The sequence below is a fragment of the Stenella coeruleoalba genome, assembly GCF_951394435.1.
Source record: "Stenella coeruleoalba genome assembly, chromosome: X".
In the NCBI taxonomy this organism is placed as follows: domain Eukaryota; kingdom Metazoa; phylum Chordata; class Mammalia; order Artiodactyla; family Delphinidae; genus Stenella; species Stenella coeruleoalba.
Genome location: NC_137152.1, coordinates 68,225,097 through 68,248,508, shown reverse-complemented (window position 1 = coordinate 68,248,508; position 23,412 = coordinate 68,225,097). Strand labels below are relative to the sequence as shown.

Sequence of the window (23,412 nt, the reverse complement as noted above, 5' to 3'; positions counted from 1 at the left end):
GCCCTTATTGGTCACATCACTTGCAAATATTTTCTCCCATTCCGTAGATTGTCTTTTCATTTTGTTTTGCACAGCTTTTGCTGTGCAGAAGCTTATAAATTGAATAGGATATTTTGCAGTTTCTTTAATGCCAATACAAAGCTAAATATATTGCCAAGAGAAGAATTGTGACAGAGAACACATTTTGTCATCTTTTAGCCTGTTAAGCCTTTAAGCAGTTGCTAAATGAAGTAAAAGGAGCATACTTTATAAAAGGTAGAGTCAAGGTTTAAACTATTTTTTGAGTCAGTTATTATCTCACATGATGCCAGTGGCTAATGTTTCCAGTTCTATTGCATCTTCCACAATCTTAGTTATAGTTGTTAATTGGCACTAATGAATGTAATACTTTTAGGAAAGCAGTTGCCCCATATAATCTAATTTGTGGTCATTTTTAGCATTTACTGAGCAAGTTAGTTTCGTGGAGAGGAGTTAAGTTCACAGAATAGAAAGGAGCATTTTACACAGAGTTAAATTTTGGTAGAAATATGACAACATGTTCTATAGGTATGGTTTTGCAATTATGTTAACACCTTAAGGTATTGAAACCTTTTTGCTCATGTACCCCTCAAACACGTATAATTTGTATAATTTGACATATACAGTTTTTTGTCATAAAATTCAAATAATCACCAAGAGTGTAGTTTCTAACATTATAAATGTTGGTATGTAATGGTAAAATGGTAACATCACCCCTTTAAATGTATTCAATGGAATTTAAGTATCAGAGATATTTGATACCCACTATCACCCACTTCAAATAATAAATAGAAATAGATTTTTTTAAAATTTCCAAAGACAGTAAGCTTAAAATATGTCTTCTGGATTCAGTAATTAATCCAATTATATTTGTGCAAAATGAATCAAACTATCAAATATATTACAGTTTTGATAAAGGATTATTAAACACAAAGTAAATTTCTTGAAATGTATTGCTTAATAAAATTGCAGGAGGTGAGGTTGAGCATCTGGACAGTGACTCCCTTAGAGTTATTTACCTTGTGGAAAGTCCTCTTGTATCTTTATACACCTCCCAGTTTGAATGTTGCTGCCTTAAGTGACTAGCTGTACCTTCTGCAGGTGATTATTACAGTTACACAACATTGTTCAGTGACTAAGAGCAGGCACTCTAGAGGCAGACCACGTGGGCTTGAATTCCAACTCTGAGCCCCAGCTCTTCCTTTTAGTAGTTGCATAACTTTGGGAAATCTGCTTAACTCCACTGTTCCTCTGTTTTCTCTCCTGTAAAATGAAGATAATAGTTGGCTGTTGCACAGGTAAAATGAAGTAATACTTCTGACATGCTTAGAGTAGTGTCTGACACATGCAAGTTCACCATACAGTAAATTCTAGATAATCTTTTAAATTATTTTGAGAATTTTAAAGATATATCTTAAAGCGCCTGTGAGCATTTCTCAGGCAGATTTAAGTAATTTAAGGATTATCCACTTATGCTTTCCTTACTTCTACCCTGGTCAGTCATAATTTTTCCACACTTCATATAAGTAATTAGTAAAATTTTCCCTATGCATGTGTATGCATACGTATATTTGTATGCACATGTATGTCTTCCTAAGACTGTGAGTACTTAATGTCTGCTCATGGCAGGGAAGCGAATTGTCTTTAGCCACAAATATTTATTAAACACCTATTGAAAAGTGAAAGTTATATTCGACTAAGAGGAAAACTGACTCTAAAACTTGCCCTTGCTAAAGACTTATGAGATGTATGAAGATTAATAAACCAACTTTGAAAATAATCTGAATTAAAAAAAAAATAATACAATCAACCTCTGATTTGAAAAGAAGCAATAAATTCAGAGTAACCTATACAAGGAAGTGACATAGATAACAGGAAAAGCGGGTAATAAGCAGGGAGAAAAAATAGTTGTTCATACCTTAAATTTGTAAATGAATTAATAATGTAGCATCGGGATTCCCTGGTGGCACAGTGGTTGAGAGTCCGCCTGCCTATGCAGGGGACACGGGTTCGTGCCCCGGTCTGGGAAGATCCCACATGCTGCAGAGTGGCTGGGCCCGTGAGCCATGGCCACTGAGCCTGCACGTCCGGAGCCTGTGCTCCGCAACGAGAGAGGCCACAACAGTGAGAGGCCCGTGTACCGCAAAAAAAAAAAAAAGTAGCATCTAAGCAGAATCAAGGTATTAGAATTCAAGGTATAGATGTCTTTAATTTTTCCTTCTAAGAATTGTAATAAAAGTTATTAAGTACAAGATGATAATCTGAATTTATTACTAGAAATTTTTGCTAGCATTCCATGAACTGAACTCTGTTACACTGTTAGGAAACATAAGGATATATTTACTCTGGTGTATTTCTTTTATATATCCTGACTTATAGAACTAGTAGTTTACAGTTAAGATATTTTTCAAAATATGCTTTTTTATTTATATTCATGTTCATCTGCTTTCCCCCCTAGTGTACGTCAATTGAATAGGAAAGAACTGGAAAATTGAGAACTTTGACATGAACGTTGGTATTTTGTGAGACTGGGGGATAAGAGAGGACAGTTTCTCTCTAGTGTTACATCAGATATTTCTGCCTTTATAGTTATATACTCTGTTTAATTCAGCATTTATCTAGGGACTTTAAACTCCCTCCCTACCAAAGTTATATTGCATTTGAAAATTTTAAGTTCATTAGGAATAATTTTGTTGTAAAGGTTATGTATTGAAATACTGTATATCCTTCAATATCCCAAAACCAATGGGAATCATTGTTATATTAATACAAAAACATTGCTTAAATAAGGTAGATATTTTATTAGGCCATACATAAGACAGGAACTTTCTTAGAATATCACTTTCTTTGGTGCACCTGGAAAAAAATACTACAATATTTGATTTTAGCTCACATGGTTATTAAGAGTCCCTTTATGCTTAGACATATTTTAGAGTAGAATGTGGAATTAATTTTAATAAAGAGAATTCTATTCTGATGTTGTGCTTCCATGATAAACTTTGAACCATGTTCCTGGGGTTTTAAAAAGTCTACTAGCCTAAAGTAAACTTTAGAAAAGAAGTGCATGTACTTCTCTACTGGTGTTTTAGGAGTAGGAATGTCTCAGTTCTTATACTTTTCTCTAATATATATTCTTTCTGCCATAATTCTGTTCTGCCCTAAACCCTTTCCAAAACCAGAAGAATTACTCCCATTTAGGGATCCCCTTAGTTCTTCCTTTCAGTATGTAGAACCTTTTGTCCTTCCTTTGCCCTTTGTATGTAGGCCTTTAGGAATTCTAAGTGCCTTAGGCTACAGTATTTCACTTCTGTGAAGGACCTTTTTTGTACATGGTATTCTCTAACCCAAACATTCTCTGAGGTCTGGGCCCCATGAACCTGTAAATGCAAAACAAAATGATTTGGAAATCCTGAAAATATTACACAAGTTTTGACTTGTGCCATATTATGGACTTTTAAGTATGATTCAACTAAGCTAACAGTGTTCCCCAAAAAACTTTCTTAGAGAACCCTATAATGAATAGATGATTTGTTTTTAACTTGTCAATTTATATTGTTTTTAACTTGTCAATTTATATTATATTTAACTTGTCAATGTATAAATGGGTTTTTCTGTCTGAAGAATACTGTGTGTTCTCTAGGTAAAAAAATAGTCCACTTTTAGTCTTTTTTATACAGTATTTTGCTTAGCAATCCTTTATCCACCCTCGTTGGGAATGTTGTAAGGATGGCTTAAGCTCTTTCTATGAATAAATGGTTTCCTAAGCTTTTTTACCTTGCTGGTTTTACATAACCATCAACTGGTACTTAGTCTTGAGTCTTAGTGTGCTCCCTCTTTGTTATTAGTTAACATATATTTTCGCTATTTTTTTTAACACACATAGCATATTGTTATGGTTTTTACATGTCCTCCATCACTAGATTATAAAGTTCTTAAAGACAGGAGCCATGACGTGCTTGGCTCTATTCCCAATGGCACCAGCTTAGTGCCTTGAATATGAGTACACAGTGAAATTTGTGATAAGCAGGAACTCAAAATATTTTTTTTTTAAACAGATTTGGTTCATTTGACTTGTACGTCTTCTAAAACAGCAAGAGAAGATTTAGAACCAGTTGTGCAGAAATTGTTTACTCCATATACCGAAAAGGAGATAGGTAAGAACAATAATCAGTGATTCATGATGGAAAGGTAACGTGACCACTTTACTCCTCTTTAGAGATCTCAGGAAGGTTTCTGCAACCTGAATTGAAAGGTGATGTATTCAGCACCAATGCTTACATGTTTTACTAGGATGACTAAGCACATTCTCTTCCTAAAACTGGGGAAATATTTATAATAAGAGAAAAAGCTACATCTCACACACAATGTATATAATTAAGTGCAAAAATATAAATTTATATGTGTACATACTCATATGCATAGAAAAAAGACTCAGGAAATCTCTCAATTTTGGTGGGATTATGTATAATTCTTTTTCCTTTTAATTTTCTTTATTTTATAGATGTTGTATGAAGAGCATATATTCCTTTATCAGAAAAAGTTATCTTCATTTATAAAGAAAAAAAAAAAACTTGGTTCAACTGAGAGAAAGTTAAGCTATTAATTGGCAAACGTAGGAATCCTTCCTATAACCAATAATTGTCTTTTCATGCATTGCATGCTAGTGATGTGATAAATATTTAGCTTTCAAAACATACATGCCACTTTGCTGCCTACTCATGGTGGAAAGATGCTTTTCAACCACGAATTTTTTAACTTTTCTCCCCGCATCATAGGGTAGCCCTTGTAGCTGTGAATGGAGCAAATTGTAGTGAATTCTATGTGTAGGTGATCAAAACATGGCCTAATGGATCTTATTCATTTATATGAAGTGACGGTGATTTTCATTATAGGATTTGGATGTCCACTTGAATCCTGGCCAGTTCATTAATTCATATATCTTCATTTTCTTTGGATGTTATGTTTGTTCAGGCAACCATTTATTTACCCCTACCTATTGTATTTCCTTTTAGCTCATCTTCTGTGTGTCTTGTTTGTTTTCTTTGCAAGATAGTGCATAAAGGAGCATTTACATTTACATAGGAAAACAAACTGCTCCATTCTCAGGAGCTAATATCGGTATAATTAATTTCTTTTTGGGCTGCTTGAATCAAATTCTGCAGTCTGAAAATTTACTTCACTTTAGTTTGGAATTTAATTTGTTTCATATTTACTTTTTTTTTCCATTGGAAAGTCTCATATAAATGTATTGTTAAAAATTTGATTGCAGAGTTACAATACACAATAATATTCCTAAATGTAAAATGGAATAATAGTTTTGTCTTTGGCTTTAGTTACCTTGCTTATAAAAACTCAGAATTCCTTCTTTATTTCTGAATTTTTTCAAAATTTTTGGTTGTAATTTCATTGTGTGGTGGTCCCAAATAATATACTAAATTTGAATATTGTATCATTGCTCTTCACTTTTTAAATGCATTTTCTTTTTTAAAAAATCAAGATAGGTAAATTACATATTCATTACTTAGCATCCTCTAGCCATTTTAGATTTTTAAACATTAATCTTAATGGTTAATGTGATCCTATTTTGAAATGATGTATTGTTTAGAACCTGAGTGAAATTCTTTAGTAAGAACTATGTGCTCAGAGGGGTCCTCAGGTGCACTGAGGCACTGAAAAGCCAGTTTTCACTGACACATAGGCCTTTTTATCATCAGGATGAGGTAGTGGTCATATTTTAATTAAAATGTCAGAACAAATACTGTTGGAGTTATTGAAAATGAATCACCAGATAAAGTGAGCACTGGGCCATGGCAGGTCAAAGAGGCAAAGTCACCTGGAGAAGAGAACTCAATTCATTTTCCTGCCTAAATGAGGAAGAAGGAACTTTATGAGTAATATGAACTTTTAATACATTAAAGCACATTCTTCTCTGTAGCAAAAGCCCCTATTTTCACAGATTGATGGCTTTTACTATTATGTTTTAATTATTTGACTATGATATGAAACCTTATGATTTAAAGCTTTATAAATATTTTGTTTTAAAATGTGTGCCAGAGGAATAACATTATTTAAGCTTATTTTCTTTTTATTCGACTTATATGTTCTGTGTAGTGCTGTGCTTCCTGAGCTTTTGTGAAAGTCAGCCTAGTCACTTTGCAATGAAGTTCATTTATAGTATTAAAAGATAATGTTCTCTTCTCAAACACAGTACTTCTTTGCCTTTGTATCTGAGGAATCCAATAGCCTTGTGAAGGTATTCCTTCTATTCCCTCTCTTTCTTACTTGTTCATGTTTAAGGTATCAGCTGGAGCTCGTGACATATGCTCTGTCTTAAGAAGCAGTTGTACTAATACTTCTAAGAGCCCTACTTCCCAGCCTCCTTTAAGAGCATCAGAGATCTCTAAACTCTTCCCTACTTCACAGTCCAAGGAAATTTCAGATACTTTATGCTTAATAAACCTGATTCTGCAGGTGAGAAAATGAGGTGATTGCTCACCATTCATATGTGCATTAATTCTTCCAGATTCCCTAATATCCTTCAAAGCACAGGTAGAACTTTCCTAAGTGGTTTCTTATTTTACGCAGGAAATTGAGATTTTTCCATACAAATTGAAGCAAGAATTTCATTAGTACAATATCTTCAAATGTCTGCAGTGTAATATCATCACTGCACCATCTTCTTTCTCTTCTTCCCTCCACTGGGCACAGCATGTGGCATTATCTCATTCTATCTCATTCAGTTCCTATCTCAAAAAATCAGCACTGCCTAAATGCAGGAATTCCCCTTATAGGTGTCATTTTGAAATAGGTGGCTGGTGAGGGTGTTTTTACTGAGCTGAGAAGTAAAATACCTTATCTTAATTCCTTTTTGTATTTGTTGTGTCCAGTCTAGGTCATAGCTGTGGCAGTCTTCCTACTCTCTTGGTCTTGTGCTACTGTGCTATGTTGCTAAAATAGTTCACTCTCTCCCTAAACATGGCATGCAGCTATAGACTATTTGTTGCTTTTATTTGGTGTGCCACTGTTGATTTTCTTCAGCCTACTTTATTCTGTACTTGCCCCAGTTTAATTCGCCCAAGATTTTATTCTAAATTACCTGTTACTTGTTTAGTCCTTTGCACAATCTAATTGAATGAAATGAGCTATTACAGAAAACCAATTCTATTTCTGACCAAGTGATGTATTCCTAACCAAACCTCGACAGCTTTAATAATTTTTTGACAATTTTGCACTGCACAATTGCATGTTATTTTTCCAGCTCTCTCACTGCCTTCCAGCTGGCCTCAAAGAAAGATGAAGCAATTACTTGTTTCTTTGAGGGTTTTAAGGTCAAAGCCCAATAACTCCCTTGTGTCTAGAGCATTTATCTTCAGCCTATGTCAACTTTTCATCTTCCTCTCGGTTTCTTTTCAAAACTTCAACCTCTATGAAATTTCTTTCCTATAATTGAATTATTCATTTCCCCCAATTTTTATTGAGTGAAAGCCCTCCTCTGAGCTGGAACTTTCATAAAATATAAGATAAGCTCTCTTAGTATATGCTTAGAAATGGAATGAGCAATATTAAAGGACTACCAGACCTTAGCTCACTTTTCTGCAATGCTCCTAGAGTCTGGTTTCATAAGTGATAGGCAGTATGTTTAACCATCTTCCTGTAAGATTTACTGAAACTAAGCTCACCAATAAATTTACTAAGAGCCATATGGTTTTAGCTGTGAAATATGAGTCCCTTATGTTCCTTTATTTTGTAAGTAAGTAGGTTTTACCACCTATTTTGTGCTTTACATGAAGTTAGTGATACCTTAGACTCATAGATCTTAGCATTAGAAAGGAGCATCTTAAAGGATCACTTCATCCAGAGTTTCTTCATCCTATCACATTAATAATTATGGATTATTCCGGATGAGCTAGAAAGAGAACATATTTGGTATTGTTGTAGTGGAGATATTTTAAATTAAGTATAATAAAAAACCTATTTGTCCTGAATTGGGGAATGGGACATTCTTTTTAACTGAAGAATGCAATTAGCTAACTTTTCTCCACTGATTATAAATCTACCAATAAGAGTTAATTAACTAGATAATTATACCTTTAGAATTTTCTTTATGATTCACAAGGTGCCTTATGGTCTTGGGTAATCGTCATGCACGTCCTTTATTATCATTGTACAGAATTTGAATTTTTCTTCAGATTCAGGCTAAGAAAACACTGTAGTCAATAAATATATTAACAGCAATATTTTCTGTTTTCAACCAAAGAAAATGTAATTATAACATTTCTAAAGAAGAAAGGCATAGAAATAATTATTAAGATAGCAAGGATTAGGCTTTAGGTATTGAGATTAAGAGGGCTGGATCTTTTAATAAGCACATCATGCTTTGATTATACCTGAAAGCAGAATTAAAATTGGTTCAGAAATTATTCATTGAGCATCTGTTATGTGCTAGGCTCTGTATTAGGGAACATGAAAGAGCAAGATAATAAGGACTAAGTCTACTTCATCTTTGTATCCCCAGCTCCTAGCCTGATGCCTAACACATAATAGATGCTTGCTGTAAATGAGAGAATGTGCACTGAAAACAGCTTACAGTCTCATAATCATATTTTTGTTATTTGTTGGTTGGTTGGCATTACTTTTGTAATCTAGTAGGACAGAGTGTTAGTGAGTTAGGATATCCAATTTTTAATCCTGTATATACTATTTTTTAATAACAGCTTTATTGAGAGTCACATACCATACAATTCACCCATTTAAAGTATAAAATCCAATGTTTTTTAATGTATTGTTCAAACATCACCACAGTCAATTTTAGAATATTTCCATCACTCCAAAAAGAAACCCATACCCCATACCCATTAGCCATTAACCTGCACTTACCCTCAATTCCCCCACAGCCCTAGGTAACCCTAATCTACTTCCTGTCTTTTTTTGAGGGGGGTGGGGTGGGCATGCCACGCAGTTTGTGGGATCTTAGTTCCCCAACCAAGGATTGAACCTGGGCCTCGGCAGTGAAAGCACTGAGTCCTAACCACTGGACCGCCAGGGAATTCCCCTACTTCCTGTCTTTATAGATTTCTCTATTCTGGTCATCTCATAATCCTGTATATAGCATTGACTTACTTTATAATTTTTTAAGTTGGTTTATCCATGTGAAACATAAGAAAATAAATTTATGTTAACTTCTCACTTCATTGGCATAATTTAAAGATGAATATGATCATAAGTGCTTTCATACTGGTGATGAGAAATAAGAGAAATCCAAGGGAACATGATGGGAGTTAAATCTAAGTAACTTACTAATAATCAAAATAATTTTTAAAATCTAACTTGTCTTAGGTTGAAAAGCCATCATTGCTTGAAATATCATACACATGTATTAGAGTGTGTGGATACAGATTTACTATAGTTTACATACAAAGCTCTGATTTACTACAATATATAGTGGTAGCTTTGTTAGCAATTGGCTACATGTTGTAGTAATTGAGAGGCATGTTGTGCTTTAGATGTAAGTAAAATTTATATCTACATTTAGAAAATGAAGAAGTTGAAAAGCCAAGACTTCTGTGGGCTCTTTACTTCAATATGAGAGATTCTTCAGACGTCAGCAGGAACTCTTATAATGATTTACCATCCAACGTTTATGTCTGCTCTGGCCCAGACTGTGCTTTAGGAAATGATAATGCAGTCAAACAGGTAAGGCTGTTGGTGTTTCTTGGTTTTATGTTAGGAAGTTGGTGTGGTAGGGAAAGTGAATTGTTTTTTCCTCTAGGAGGTGGGAAAAGAAACTTAAAAAGCATCTCTCTCATTTAATACCATCTCTGCAATTTGCCCCTAAACTTTTTCTTGGTGAACAACAAAGCCACTTTAATATCAAATATTTTCACGTTCTTGAATATAATGATGAACTACAAGAGACTGTTTATGAGTTCCATTGTGGGAATAAAGATAGAAGATGTTAGAAATACATATTCAGAAAAATTAATTTATAATGCCAGTATTCTAAAGAAACATTGCTTCTAATTTAAATGGTGGCCTATCATTGTATTTTGAAATACACAAACTTTTTCCTCTGTAAACTTGAGTCATTTCCAAAGGAGTGTAACTAGTAAGGCATACAAAATGTATTTTTAAAATGGCACATTTTTAAGGCACATCCTTACCATGGAAAAGAACATATAGTTTTTCACAATTAACATGATTCCTTTAATGTTTTGACACAAGCTGGTGTCCCAAAGCTACTATAATAGCTGCTGAGGAGTATGTTAAATCAAGGTGGAATTTTGTGACAGCGTTCTTGGGCAGGGCTATCAATAGGTACAGGGCAGGTGACACAAAATGCCAAAAGTGAATTATGAGTCTACTAAGCTGAAAATTCATATGCATGTACAAACACACTTTTCTGCACTTGACAGGAAGAGTAGAGCAGAAAATACCATTTTTTAAGGTATAAGTCTAAACTTTTCACCAATGTAGTTGGCGCATCTGTTTATTGAAACAATAAATGGATAATTTAACGTTGTTCTAAGACCACAAATGGAAGTTTCATTCCCACTAGTGGTAGGGATCTTATAGGAGCAGATGGCCTTTTTGAGCCTTTAATTTTTAGGCATAGCAGCAAGGCTATGACCTATACATTTACAGTTTTTTACCAGATTCTTTGTTTCTCATCTTCAGAGTCTAGTGGTGATCCAGGATAATCATATTTAGTCAGTGATAACAAACAAAAATAGGAAGTCACATCTCTCATCCATCATTTATTCTGTTAGTTTAATAGGAACTCAGGATGGTTCAATATCTACATTTATGGCTTAAAATGGCCAAGTCATTTTTGCTTTGATGGTCCATTTTTTTCCAAGAAGAAATTACCAGCAAGTTATCAGCCAGGTAACTTTATTCCTGAGTGAACTTTAATGTTTTTTTTAACCAAAATGGAAGGCCTTAAATAAGGACTTAATATAGAAGTGCTAATGTGATCTAAACTGCAAGCTAAAAGATTAAAATTAAAGGATAATTTTATCATGAGATATTGATTCCCAAGAAGATAGACTTGAGTGCAGTGTTTTCACAGAAGAAAACAGTAATACTAGTTTGGGTGCTAATTATTATATACTGTTAATTATAAGTAGGTTTATATTTGTTATACAGCTTTTAACCTCACATCAGTTTTGGGAGAAATATTATAATGCCTACTTTAAAGGGCATCAATAATAACATTTAAAAATAGCCAGTTTATTCAGATAGGGCTTCCCTGGTGGCACAGTGGTTGAGAGTCCGCCTGCCGATGCAGGGGACACGGGTTCGTGCCCCGGTCTGGGAGGATCCCACATGCCGCGGAGCGGCTGGGCCTGTGAGCCATGGCCGCTGAGCCTGCGCGTCCGGAGCCTGTGCTCCGCAACGGGAGAGACCACAGCAGTGAGAGGCCCGCGTACCACAAAAAATAATAATAATAAAAAATAAAAATAGCCAGTTTGTTCAGATAAACTCTGTTCTAATTCCAGTATGTCATGCTGTGTTCATCCCAAGCACTAACTGATGACTCTGTCTTCCAAATTGTCTCTAAAAGCCCTCAGAACATCACCTAAGCTTTGCCTGTGTAGGAAACATAAGTACCTGCAGATATCATTTTTCTTTCTTTCTCTTTTTTTTTTTTGAAATAAAATGCTTCATTTTGCTAGTTGGCAAGTTTGCATCTGCTCTTCTTATTTGTAAATGTATAGATGTTGAATAACATAGACCTGTCTCTCTGTGTTTATATGAAGCTATTTATGATTTGAAGACATATTAAAAATATAAAGTAATCTGATCTGTTTATTACTCACAAGTTAAAGTTGTGTGCAGGAGCATACCAAGACATTCTCTATTATGTGAATCTTTCTGTGACTTGCTAGTTTTTGTAGTTTGTGTTACTCCAGTTTTTTTCTGAACCTGACATAGATATTTCTTTTCTTAATACAGGGAGTGTTTCATTTACCCACAGATACTGATGAACAGACTGGTCTATAGTCCCTACTTGTCTATACTCCCAAGCCAGTGATAGCTCCCTCCTTCTTCAGGAACCCCCATTGCCTAGGAGCTGCCACTGCCTTGAGAATAAGAATAGTTAAATAGTACTGTACTCTGTATTATACTTAAGGTATGAAATGGGTTATATTGGCTGATGTGGACTGGGCTGGCAGTCTAACCAGCATGTAGAATGTTGTTTATATGGACAGATCAGCAACTTGCTTATGACTTTTGGTTCATAATTTGTAAGTTGAAGACCAGCTTTATAGGTCATAGGAACTGTCAAGTTGCTCACATAGTGCAGTAGCATTCACTTTCTCAAGCCATTGAGGGAGAGGGCAATTTTAGGCGTCATATCTTCTGAAGCTTCCATTCATTGAGCATTTTCTACATGCCAGGCATTGTCCTAATCATCTCATATATATTATTGTATTTGGTTCTCACAACAACCCTATGAGGTAAGTATCTGTGACATCCCCATTTTACAGATGAGGAAACTAAGCGCCAAAGGGGCTAAATAACTTTTCCAGAGATCACATAGCTGTTAAATTTTTTATCCAAGGTTCAACCTCAAGTCTGTTGGATTCCAGTGCTTGTACACTCATCTAGTATACTATGCTACTTTCAACTCGTTAATGCAGATACATCCTAAATACATTAAACTGCTAGATTGACAAAATATTTGTTTGTTTTGTGTGGATGTATGTTAAAGAAACAGGAATATCTAAATAACTCAACGTGTCCTCTCTGTACTTCCCAATATAAGGAAACTAATTCACAATATAATTAGCCCTTTTTAATTATTTTAACCACATGAAAGTCTTTACCTAAGCTAACTTCTGGCTTTAAAACAGCAAGGAAGGTTAAAAGTTGACAATTAAGTACTCTGAACCAACCTCTTGGTGACAACTCTCAGAACTGGGGCTTAGTTGGCAAATGAAATGAAGTTCACCAAGAAGCACTAGATAGACCTTCCAGAAAGTGGCAGTTGACCCTAAAAGGTTCCAGCAGTTGGAAAGAGGAGAGACTTGGGAAAGGCTGGAGTCTGGCTTTAGGAAATTGGCATCAGAGAGGGCCAATGGCAGTGAGCTGAAGGTGGGATTTCCACAAGCAGGTAGAACACAAATAAAAGCAGGGTGGCAACCTGCAATTGTTTGGCAGTCTTAGGACATACATTGTTCATGACAGGGATATACAAAAACAGGTCGAGTGGGATCTAGCCACAGGGACTGGAGTTCAGGAGAAAATCTATCCTACAGGGAGGTGGCAAAAGGGAGACAAGGTGTGAGATACAGAGGAATTGGAGTAGAAGTAAGAGGAACAGTAATAATAATAGTAATCATAATAATTGTTACAATATTTATATTCAACATTTGTATAATATACGGTTTCTAAAGTTCTCCCATATATATATAATATATATTATATATATAAATATATTAAAATATATATATAAAAAGAGAGAGAGAAAGAGAGATTCTACTCCATGCCTGGCACTAAAGATTCAGAGTTAACTAAAACCCAGTCGTTATTCCTGGATGAATCACTGTCTGGTAAAGGAGAAAAACGTGTAAACAAATGACATTGCAGTGTGGTATATGCAATAAGAGAATGATATCGAAAGTATAAAAGTAATATAGAGGAGCCATGAGTTGTATCTAGGAGTCAGAGAACCTTACAGGGAAGAATATAAAAGATGAGTAGCAATTCTTCATCCAAGTGATAGACAATCAAATTGATAGCATTTGCACCAGCCCAGGGTGTAAACATCATGGTATGTTTAAGAAAGTACCAATAAACAGGTAACAGTGGAGCAAAAGGCCTGAGAGGCAGAGATGGGATGAAGAAGAAGATGATGATACCAGAGAAGATAGGCCTGAAGGATGTTGTTTGCTATAAGTATCTTGGATTTTTATCCTGTTAGAAGAGTTTTAAGCCAAAAAAAGGCATAAACAGAATTTCATTTTCCACTGACCCTTCTAAGGGCAGCATAAAGATGGATTACACAGGGGAACCCTAGAGGCAAAGTGACCAGTCCAGTTCTGAGATGTTGCAGTTGTCCAGGGGAAAGATGGTGCATGTCTGGGCTATGTCTCTAGTGGAGGAACAGGTGGAGTCAAGAACTAAGAGATAAAATTGATAGGATTTGCTGACTGATTGCATGCAGAGAGTAAAGGAGAAGGAGAACTTCTATAGGCAGTCAAGGTAGAGATAACAGACACAGTGACCATTACAGGAACTAAAGTGTGAGGTAGAGGCTCTGTCTGACCTCAGTCCTGCTTCTAGGGACTAAATGTCTCCAGCAAAGATGTATATGGTAAGACCCCAGGATGGAAGCAAAGCAGGCATCTCAAATATTTAATTTCAAAATATCCATAATAAAATGGCATGTCTAAAAATATAACTTTGAACTATACTTAAGAAGGAAAGAAGCTATTTTTCTCTCCCTGTCCCTTCTTTCAACTCGACATCAAAGCTCAAAAGTTTCTGCTTAACCAACCCTTCACCCTATCCCAAAGATACTGGTTTTATTCACCTGATGTAGGAGTTTACAAGCTATAGATGGCCAAATGGCAAATAGTTTCGATTTTGCAGCCCATATAATGTATTTTGCAACTACTCAACTCCACCATTGCAGTGCAAAAGCAGCCGTAGACCATAGATAAATGAATGAGAGTAACTGTGTTCCAGTAAAGCTTTACTTATGAAAACAGGCAGCAGACTGGATCTGACATGTGGGCCATAGTTGTCAACTCCTGACCTAATGGATGACTTTGCGTGTACTTTGGGAAGAAGGGTTGAAGTGGTACAGACAGACATTGTAACCTTTAAAGCAAAACAAGCGTATGTTTAAAACCCGTTAATGACGTTCTTTTACCGGTAGGCTAGAGTGCAAGCTCCCTAGCCTGGCAGGGACCCTTATCTAACAAAGAACTGTATTCATCTAAATAATAGCAGGAATATGTTTAGAATAGAATAACAGTGCTACTTGCCACATTCACTTTCTTGTATGTGTGTGTATTTGTTGTTGTTAATTAAGATCACATTTACTTTACTATTCTCTTACCCTGCCAGACTAAGCTCAGCTTAAATCTCAACATTTTAATTTATGTTATTATTAATAGCAATGATTACAGTTACCAAATAGAGAGGCTTACTTTACTCTGCCATTCTATAGGCAAGGAGAGCAAGGCTCAGAAGCTGAGTAAGCATTCCCCAGATCACATTGCTGCTAAGTGGCAGAGCCAGCATTTGGGCATGGTTATCTATTCAGTGTCCATTGTCTTGGACACTGTGTTATATTCCTCAAAGCACAGGGAGAGGAAAATTAGAAAAGCAAATAGTAGAGCAAACAATGAAGAATTTTCTTGATTTGAACAATGACTTGTTAAACTTAGTATATGCTAAATTAGACTGTACAAATATCACAAACAGGCTCTATTAGGAAATTATATAAAGGATATTAAGGGAAATTGTATTTCTGTTGACATGTAGAATGAATGACCTTAAAATCTCAACTATCTGAGCACTTCATAGAGTCTTAGCAAGTACTGATATACTTGAAGGGTGGGCCTGAATGAATGTATAAATTAGAGGGAGAAAAGTCATGGAGTTCTGAAAGCAGTTTTTAGAAGCTCGTGTGTGCTGTGTAAAGTTCTATAACTTAAAGAAAATTTTAAGGGTGATACTTCATTGTTTTGATAGTTCCAGAAAGGCACATACATTTTACGTTAATGTTCAAAAACTCTTGTGCCCTTTCTTCCCTGGCCAGGCTGAAGCACTTTTCCAACAAATCTGCCCCAACGAAGACTTCTGTCCACCCCCACCAAATCCTGAAGACATTATCCTTGATGGAGACAGTTTACAACCAGAGGCTTCAGAATCCAGTGCTATACCAGAGGCCAACTCAGAGACTCCCAGGGAAAGCACAAATCTGAGAAATCCAGAGGAGCCCTCTGAATAATGAGTATACACCAAACTGAATAGCACATTTTGGAAAATCCTCCTAGCCTCAGAGTCCTCTTGATGGAAGAAAGGTTTGAAAAATGTTACAAAGCAGCAGCCAGTTGACATGCAGAATTACCAAGAGAAACAGATGATAGAAATCCAAAAGGGAATTTTCCTTAAAAAGGACATTCCAAGACCACAAAACACTTGTAAAGCACATTGACTTGCCTGCTTTAAGATACCAAACCTGTGGGATTAGCAGATAAAAATTATAAATGGATTGATTCCCAGAAATATAGCTATGTTTATGAAAGTGATCCTATGCATTGTTAATAATTCTATGGTATTAGGACAGCTTTTGCTTGCCACTTTGGATCTTTGTTTGAAAACCACATTTCAAAATCTGCTTACATATTTCCTTTGATTATTTGAGTTATATTTTCTTTATGGGTATGAGCATCGTGACACAAATGATAAAAGCATACATAAATATAGCTGATAAAAACTAAAGTGTCATGATCCAGGCAGGAGCCTATGCTTGAAATAGAGATTTGTTTTGTTTTCTATCTTGAGTATTGAAAATGCTAATATTAAAGTAGACACTTTTATAAGCAAGATGAGTTCATTACTCAGTGATTTTTTCTTTTAAATGTTAGTAGTGATATTTGTATGTGAATCCTGAACATACTAGGAAGGCTCAATACTGAAGAAGTGGAAAGATTTGAATAGGCTCATTGGTATTTGGAAATTCTGACTAGTCGAGTATCTGGAGCACTAGCCTAATTGTCTATGGACCTAATTTAGTCCTAGCTATGCCACCGATGATATTAAGCAAATTGTTTAACTTCTGGGCCTCAGTTTCTCCATATGTCTACTGTATGAGAATGATATTGAAGATAAATGCAGTGCCATCCTTAGAATGTTTTTTCTGGAATAAAAGTTGTTTCAGAATTTTCTCATTGTCTTGGGGGTGAATATCAAAGATCTCATGCAGCAAATAACTGTTTGCTGTCACCTCCCCCAACACAATAGATCACAGTGTTCTTATTGCATTAAGCTTTTAAAATAAAAATCTATTTCCTTAATTAGTATTTTATAGTCTAATAGAAAAGTAAACATAGTAACGTGAAATTGTGGTTTTGAATCTTAATAAGGAAAACAGTCTATAAACTCTTCATATTCCTCTTCTAGTAGGTAAACCTGAAACAACCAAGGACTCTAAATAGAATATGACAATTGGTAAACCCTAATATGCACTTAACATAAAAATACAAGGGCTGTACATAGGCAGCAAATCTAGTTACAGTGACAATGCCTATATTAAAATCTTTCCAAATGCCAAGCTCTGATGGTTTACCTTTTTTGAGCAATAGTTTGGACTCAACAACTTATTTCAATAAATAAATACATTAAAAGTGCGTTGTCATGCAGTCTGGCCTATCTTGCTGATCAGAGAGCCATGGCTACAGTAGAAAGCACATAGTTCTTACATACTTCAGCTGCAGCCGGGCTCTGACCTCTCCAGATTTCAGAGAAGATCTTAAAGGAAACCAGCTCTGTCAGGTCACAGACTCACGAGAAATGGAAAAAATCAAGGAATGTAGCTCTTGCCTCACCTTTTAAACCCCCTGCGGATATAGCTGAATCCAGAAGAAAATCTTCCCAGCCTCTCAGGCTACTCCTAATCCTTCTCCCCATTGTATAGCCTCTCTCCTATCTCTTTAATCCCCTCTATCCCTTTCTTCCCCTTTTATAATGTTATACAAATCAGGGAATCACATTATAACCTACTTTGTTATATGGATTCAGATCCATCTTAAATCATATTTCCTGAAACCCAACCACGGCATGCGCTAAATGCACAATACATACCTATAAGCGCCGGGTATTGGCTCTGCCCCGCAGTACCAGCAATATAAAAGCTTCCACTATATGAGAGTATTGAGTCTGAATACAATTGCAGTAAACTGCACCAATTAAGATATTGTACTTTGTTATAGTCTTAGAGTTAAGGCCTCTTGATGCAGCATGCACACTTATGTAAACAGCCAATCAGGGTACACCCAGAATGACTAGAAAAATACTGATAGCTTTACTACAGCTCTCTAAAACAATGAAGGAGATATTCTGTGGTCTCATGGCCCAGTCCATACTGTACCCTATTTCATCCATTAGCCAGCATCGGAATTTCTCTTCCAGGTTATTTATTAAATACTGTTGAAATGTTTAAAAGCTCCTGAATATGATTAGTGATGATTAAGATAATACACAACTGTTAAAAACCTTGTGTTAGAGAACTTTAGATATTTCCTGTTGCCTCAGAATGTAATAGAAATTATTCTAAGAGCATTCTTTTCAGCTACCTTAATTACTGCAAATACTTGTTTTCATAGCTTTAAAGGAAAACCTTTTAGTTTTGTTGTAAAACCATAAGCCTGAAGTCATATGAATAAAATATAAATGCTGTATGTGATGCAGAAATTTCAGTAGCTAATTTTAAATTTTGAAAATAGCTATTATCAAAGAATTTTTATTCATGTGTTTAAAATGTTTATGTTATGCATGCTCCTTATTAACCAAAAATGATAATACCATTCAGTTTAGTGATCAACATGAAAACTGGTTACTAGACCTATGTTGCTACTGTATTTTTGTCTAGTTGGTATGCCTGCCCAGAAAAAGATAGATATATATGATATGTATATTATAAACATATATTTTTCTATAGGAAAACTGAGTTATAATTTCCCCATCTTCTATGATATCTAGCTGCTCATAGGAAAATAGTCATGTTAATGGTTAACTTCTGGAATAGTAGTTTCTGAGATGGGCAGCCCTTTGTGTAAAATAATGGCCACACTAATGATTAACTTCTGTCACAGCTGTAGTTCTGGAGAAGGCAGCCCTTTGTCTAAAGTGCTAAAAACCTTGAAAAAAATTTGTTGAAATTTGATTGCTAAATAGTAGTGATCCTTCAAAGCAGTTTTCTTACAAATAAGTTATTTACTGCTATTGGTATTGGATAATTTCTCTCTCAACTCTTGATTGATTTTTCTTATATGCATTTCCAAAAGCATGAATATATGATTATTCATAATTTGCACACTGTAACCGTAAGTTTTCAGAGGAAATAAAGTCTGTTTTTAATGCCTTTCAGGCGTGGTATCCTATTTTTTAATATTAAAATTTTGTATATATGCCAAGAAATTAAAAATTGTCTTGGAACTGATTTATTTGTTGATACTGATCTGTTACTTAAATTCTTAGTTAATTGTCCAGCTGTATACTTGGTTTTATTCCTAGGCATCTGCCAACTGTGTCAGGTTTGTGAAAAAGGCAATCAAATGATACATGGGTATGTTTACTTAGCAAACTGTTGTAGTTGCCAGCATCAGATCTCATTCTGTTTGAAATCAGTGTTCTGAGGCATGGGATATGGCTTTACAATACATTACCTGCAAACTGTTTTCGCATCTCACTTAGTGTATGAGAATCTGAAACGTTTTTCTTATTTACTTGCTGAGTGTGAACCTGATGTGTTTGTCTTTGTGGTCGTTGAGTCCCCAACAGCTTACTTGCAACAGATAAGAGACTGCTGATGTTCTTTTCATGCAGAAATCATTCACTGAACTATGATTTGTTCTTGAATCAAATAATTAAAGAAGAGTGACATTTTCTGTCAATTCCAAGTCATTTTTAAACCTTCCCAGACAGGACGTATTCAAAAGGTAACATCATTATTTCAAAACTGGCAATTTATCTGTGAGATTATTAATGAATCAAGTTTAAGAAAGATAAGGTTAATTGAATTTTTAAACAAGTAGCTGTATTATCCTTCAAGCACCTTGGAGTTCATAAGAGTATTCACACTTTTTTTTTTCTTAAACAAGTGTTTTGATATGTTTCAATTCTCTTCTTTAATGATGGCTTTTTAAAAATGCAAGAGGTTTAACACAACATCCCAGGTCACACTTTGAAGGCCACTTTTCTTTCTATTAACATAGTTCAGCTGTGGGGCTGCAGTGAGATGCCCTTCCCATACAAGTTGCCACGTCTGCTCTTTCTAGTGATGATGACTTTTAGGACCATTTGACAGGTAATCATTAGAACTTGAATCCTAGTAGACTGGAGGGTCTTTTCACCTATCACTACAGGGAGATTTATGCTGGTAACACCTATTAATGTTAATAGGACTTGCATGTGTAAATCCTCTTCCTGTCAATGAGACAGTTGACCCCTAAAAGAAATATTCTTTAGAGATGGACAACTTTCTACTCAAGAAGCATTAGTGAATTGTTCTATTCAAATTTTTCATGTGTGGGAAAAAATCTCAAGACTATACTAATTCAGCAAAGGATTTGTAGAGCTTGAAAAGGTGAAATAATAGCTCTTAGTTTTCTATTCACATTCTAATATATATTAAATACTATTACTCTTCATGTTATCAACATAGCATTTTTCTCTTATTTTCACTTATTTTTATTATTTTCTAATTAAAGTATAATTGACATTCTACACTATGTTAGCTCCAGGTACACAATATGTGATTCAATATTTCTATAGATTACAAAATGATCACCATGATAAGTCTAGTTACCATCTGTCACCATACAAAGTTATTAAAATATTGACTATATTCCCCATGCTGTACATCTCATCCCCGTGACTCATTTATTTTGTAACTGGAAATTTGTACCTCTTAATCTCCCTCACTGATTTCACTCATCCTCCCCACACTCCTCCTCCTCTCTGGCAACCACCTGTTTTTCCTCTGTATCTATAAGTCTATTTCTGTTTGTTCATTTGCTTTGTTTTTTAGATTCCACATATAAGTGAATTAAAACAGTATTTGTATTTCCTGCCTGCCTTATTTCACTTAGCATAATACCCTCTAGGTGCAGTCCCTTTCAAACCACCAATAATAGCATTTTTCACAGAACCAGAACAAATAATACAAAAAATTGTATGGAAACACAAAAGACCCCAAATAGTCAAAACAATCTTGAGAAAGAACAATGCCGTAGGTATCACCCTCCCTGATTTCAAACTATATTACAAAGCTACTGTAATCAAAACAGCATGGTACTGGCACAAAAACAGACACATAGATCGATGGGACAGAATAGAGAGCCCAGAAGTAAATCCACATTTATATGGTTAATTATAACAACAGAGGCAAGAATATACAATGGGGAAAAGAGAGCCTCTGACAAATGATGTTGGAAAAACTGGACTGCTTTCTCACACCATATACAAAAATAAACTAAAAATGGATTAAGGACTTAAATGTAAGACCTGAAAATATAAAACTGTTAGAAGACAACATAGGTAATACACTCTTTGACATCAGTCTTAGCAATATTTCTTTGGATCTGTCTCCTCAGGCAAGAAAAACAAAAGCAAACAAACAAATGAGACGTCAAATGAGAAAACTTCTGCACATCAAAGGAAACCATTGACAAAATGAAAAGATAACCAATGGAATGGGAGAAAATATTTGCAAGTAATATGACCAACAAGAGGTTAATATCCAAAATACATAAACAGGTCATACAACTCAGTATCAAAAAGAAACCCAGTTTAAATATGGGCAGAAGACCAGAATAGATATTTTTCCAAAGAGGATATACAAATGGCCAACAGGCATATGAAAAAAATGCTCACCATTGCTAATCATCAGAGAAATGCACATCAAAACAACGAGATGTCTCCTCACACCAGTCAGCATAGCTATCATCAAAAGGTCTACAAATAACAAATGTTGGTGAGGATGTGGAGAAAAGCAAACTCCAGTACATTGTTACTAGGATTGTAAATTGGTGCAGCCACTATGGAAAACAGTATGGAGTTTCCTTAAGAAACTAAAAATAGAACTACCATATGATCCAGCAATTCCACTGCTGGGTATATATCCAAAGAAAATGAAAACACTAATTCAAAAAGATGCATGCATCCCAGTATTCATAACAGCATTATTTACAATAGCCAAGACATGGAAGCAACCTAAATGTCCATCAACAGATGAAAGGACAAAGAAGATGTGGTACATATATACACAATGAAATATTACTCGGCCATAAAAAAATGAAATTCTGTCACTTGCAACAACGTGGATGGACCTAGAGGGTATTATGTGTAGTGAAATAAGCCAGAGAAAGAAATGAACGATATAATGAAAGACAAACAGGCTCACAGATATAGAAGACAAACTAGTGGTCACCAGTGGGGAAAGGGATGGGGGAGGGGCAAGATAGGGATATAGGAGATACAAACTATGTATCAATCTAAAATAGATAAGCAACAAGGATATATTGTGCAGCACAGGGAAATATAGCCATTATTTTGTAATGACTTTAAATAGAGTATAATCTATAAAAATATTGACTTGCTATGTAGTACACCTGAAACTGATATACTATTGTTAATCAACTATACTTCCATTTTTTAAAAAGGCTACTCATGGACCATAACTACTGAGCCTGTACTCTAGAGCCTGTGAGCCACAAATACCAAGCCCACGCGCCACAACTACTGAAGCCTGCTCACCTGGAGCCTGTGCTCCACAACATGAGAAGCCACCGCAATGAAGCCCACGCACCGCAATGAAGAGTAGCCCCTGCTCACCGCAACTACAGAAAGCCCACGTGCAACAACAAGGACCCAATGCAGCCAAAAATAAAAATAAATTAAAAAATAAAACAAAAGGCCACATGTCCTTAAAAATTTTTTAAATAAAAATTCTAATAGTGAGTGGAGATCATACCGGTTGTTTTTATCTAAATAGAGCTACTGATGGAACAAATAAGTCAATTGAAATGTGGACAGATTTTTTAAGCCAAAGAAGTTGACACAGTGGAATTAAAAGATCTATTCACTTTGCTTACATACATGTTAAATTACAGTCCTCACTTCCTCAGCTCCCTCATTCAGTTGAGCACAATATCTTATTGATTTTATCTCAGAATATCTTACTGATCACAGCCTGCTCTCTATTCCCACAATCCTCTGTTCTCATTCTCTTTCAGATTAATTACTAATAATTAGTTTTCCTGACGCTAGGCTCCTCATTCTATTCCAATTAACCTATTGAGGCAGAAACCAGTGCATGGATTCCTTCTCGTGTTTACATATCATGAGAAGGGACCCACTTAGCATAATAACACGCCAAAGTTAGCAACAGTGAAGCCCTTGAGTGGGCATTTATTCCCAGCCTACAACAAATGTGGCAAGGTGTAGCTTGGGACCCTGAGGTCAAGGCAGAGAGAGAGAGTAGAAAAGGAAATGACAGGTAACACGTGGAGTGCCTACTATGTACTAGGCAGTATTCTATTAACACTTTTAACCTGAAGACAACCTGTGGGTACTATTATCATTCTCCATTTTACAGGTGAAGAACTTGTTGAGGAAACTAAAGCACAGAGATAAAATAACTTGTCCAAGTTC

General features: G+C 35.4%; 1 protein-coding gene across 4 annotated transcripts in view; it reads left to right on the top strand.

Annotated features, from left to right (window-relative positions):
* Window positions 1–19,111, top strand: part of CHM (CHM Rab escort protein) — a gene marked incomplete at its 5' end in the record, with an annotated part of 198,489 nt that extends 179,378 nt beyond the window's left edge. For 2 of the 4 annotated variants that reach the window (XM_079909752.1, XM_079909751.1), the window contains 3 exons: window positions 4,074–4,172; window positions 9,551–9,711; window positions 15,794–19,111. In XM_079909752.1, coding sequence (XP_079765878.1) covers window positions 4,074–4,172; window positions 9,551–9,711; window positions 15,794–15,985 — 452 coding nt within the window. In that variant the 3' untranslated portion in view covers window positions 15,986–19,111. Of the gene's footprint in view, window positions 1–4,073; window positions 4,173–9,550; window positions 9,712–11,973; window positions 12,097–15,793 lie in introns of those variants that run through there. The other 2 variants (XM_079909753.1, XM_079909754.1) reach the window with 2 other exon arrangements.
* Between the last annotated feature and the right edge of the window lie 4,301 nt (window positions 19,112–23,412).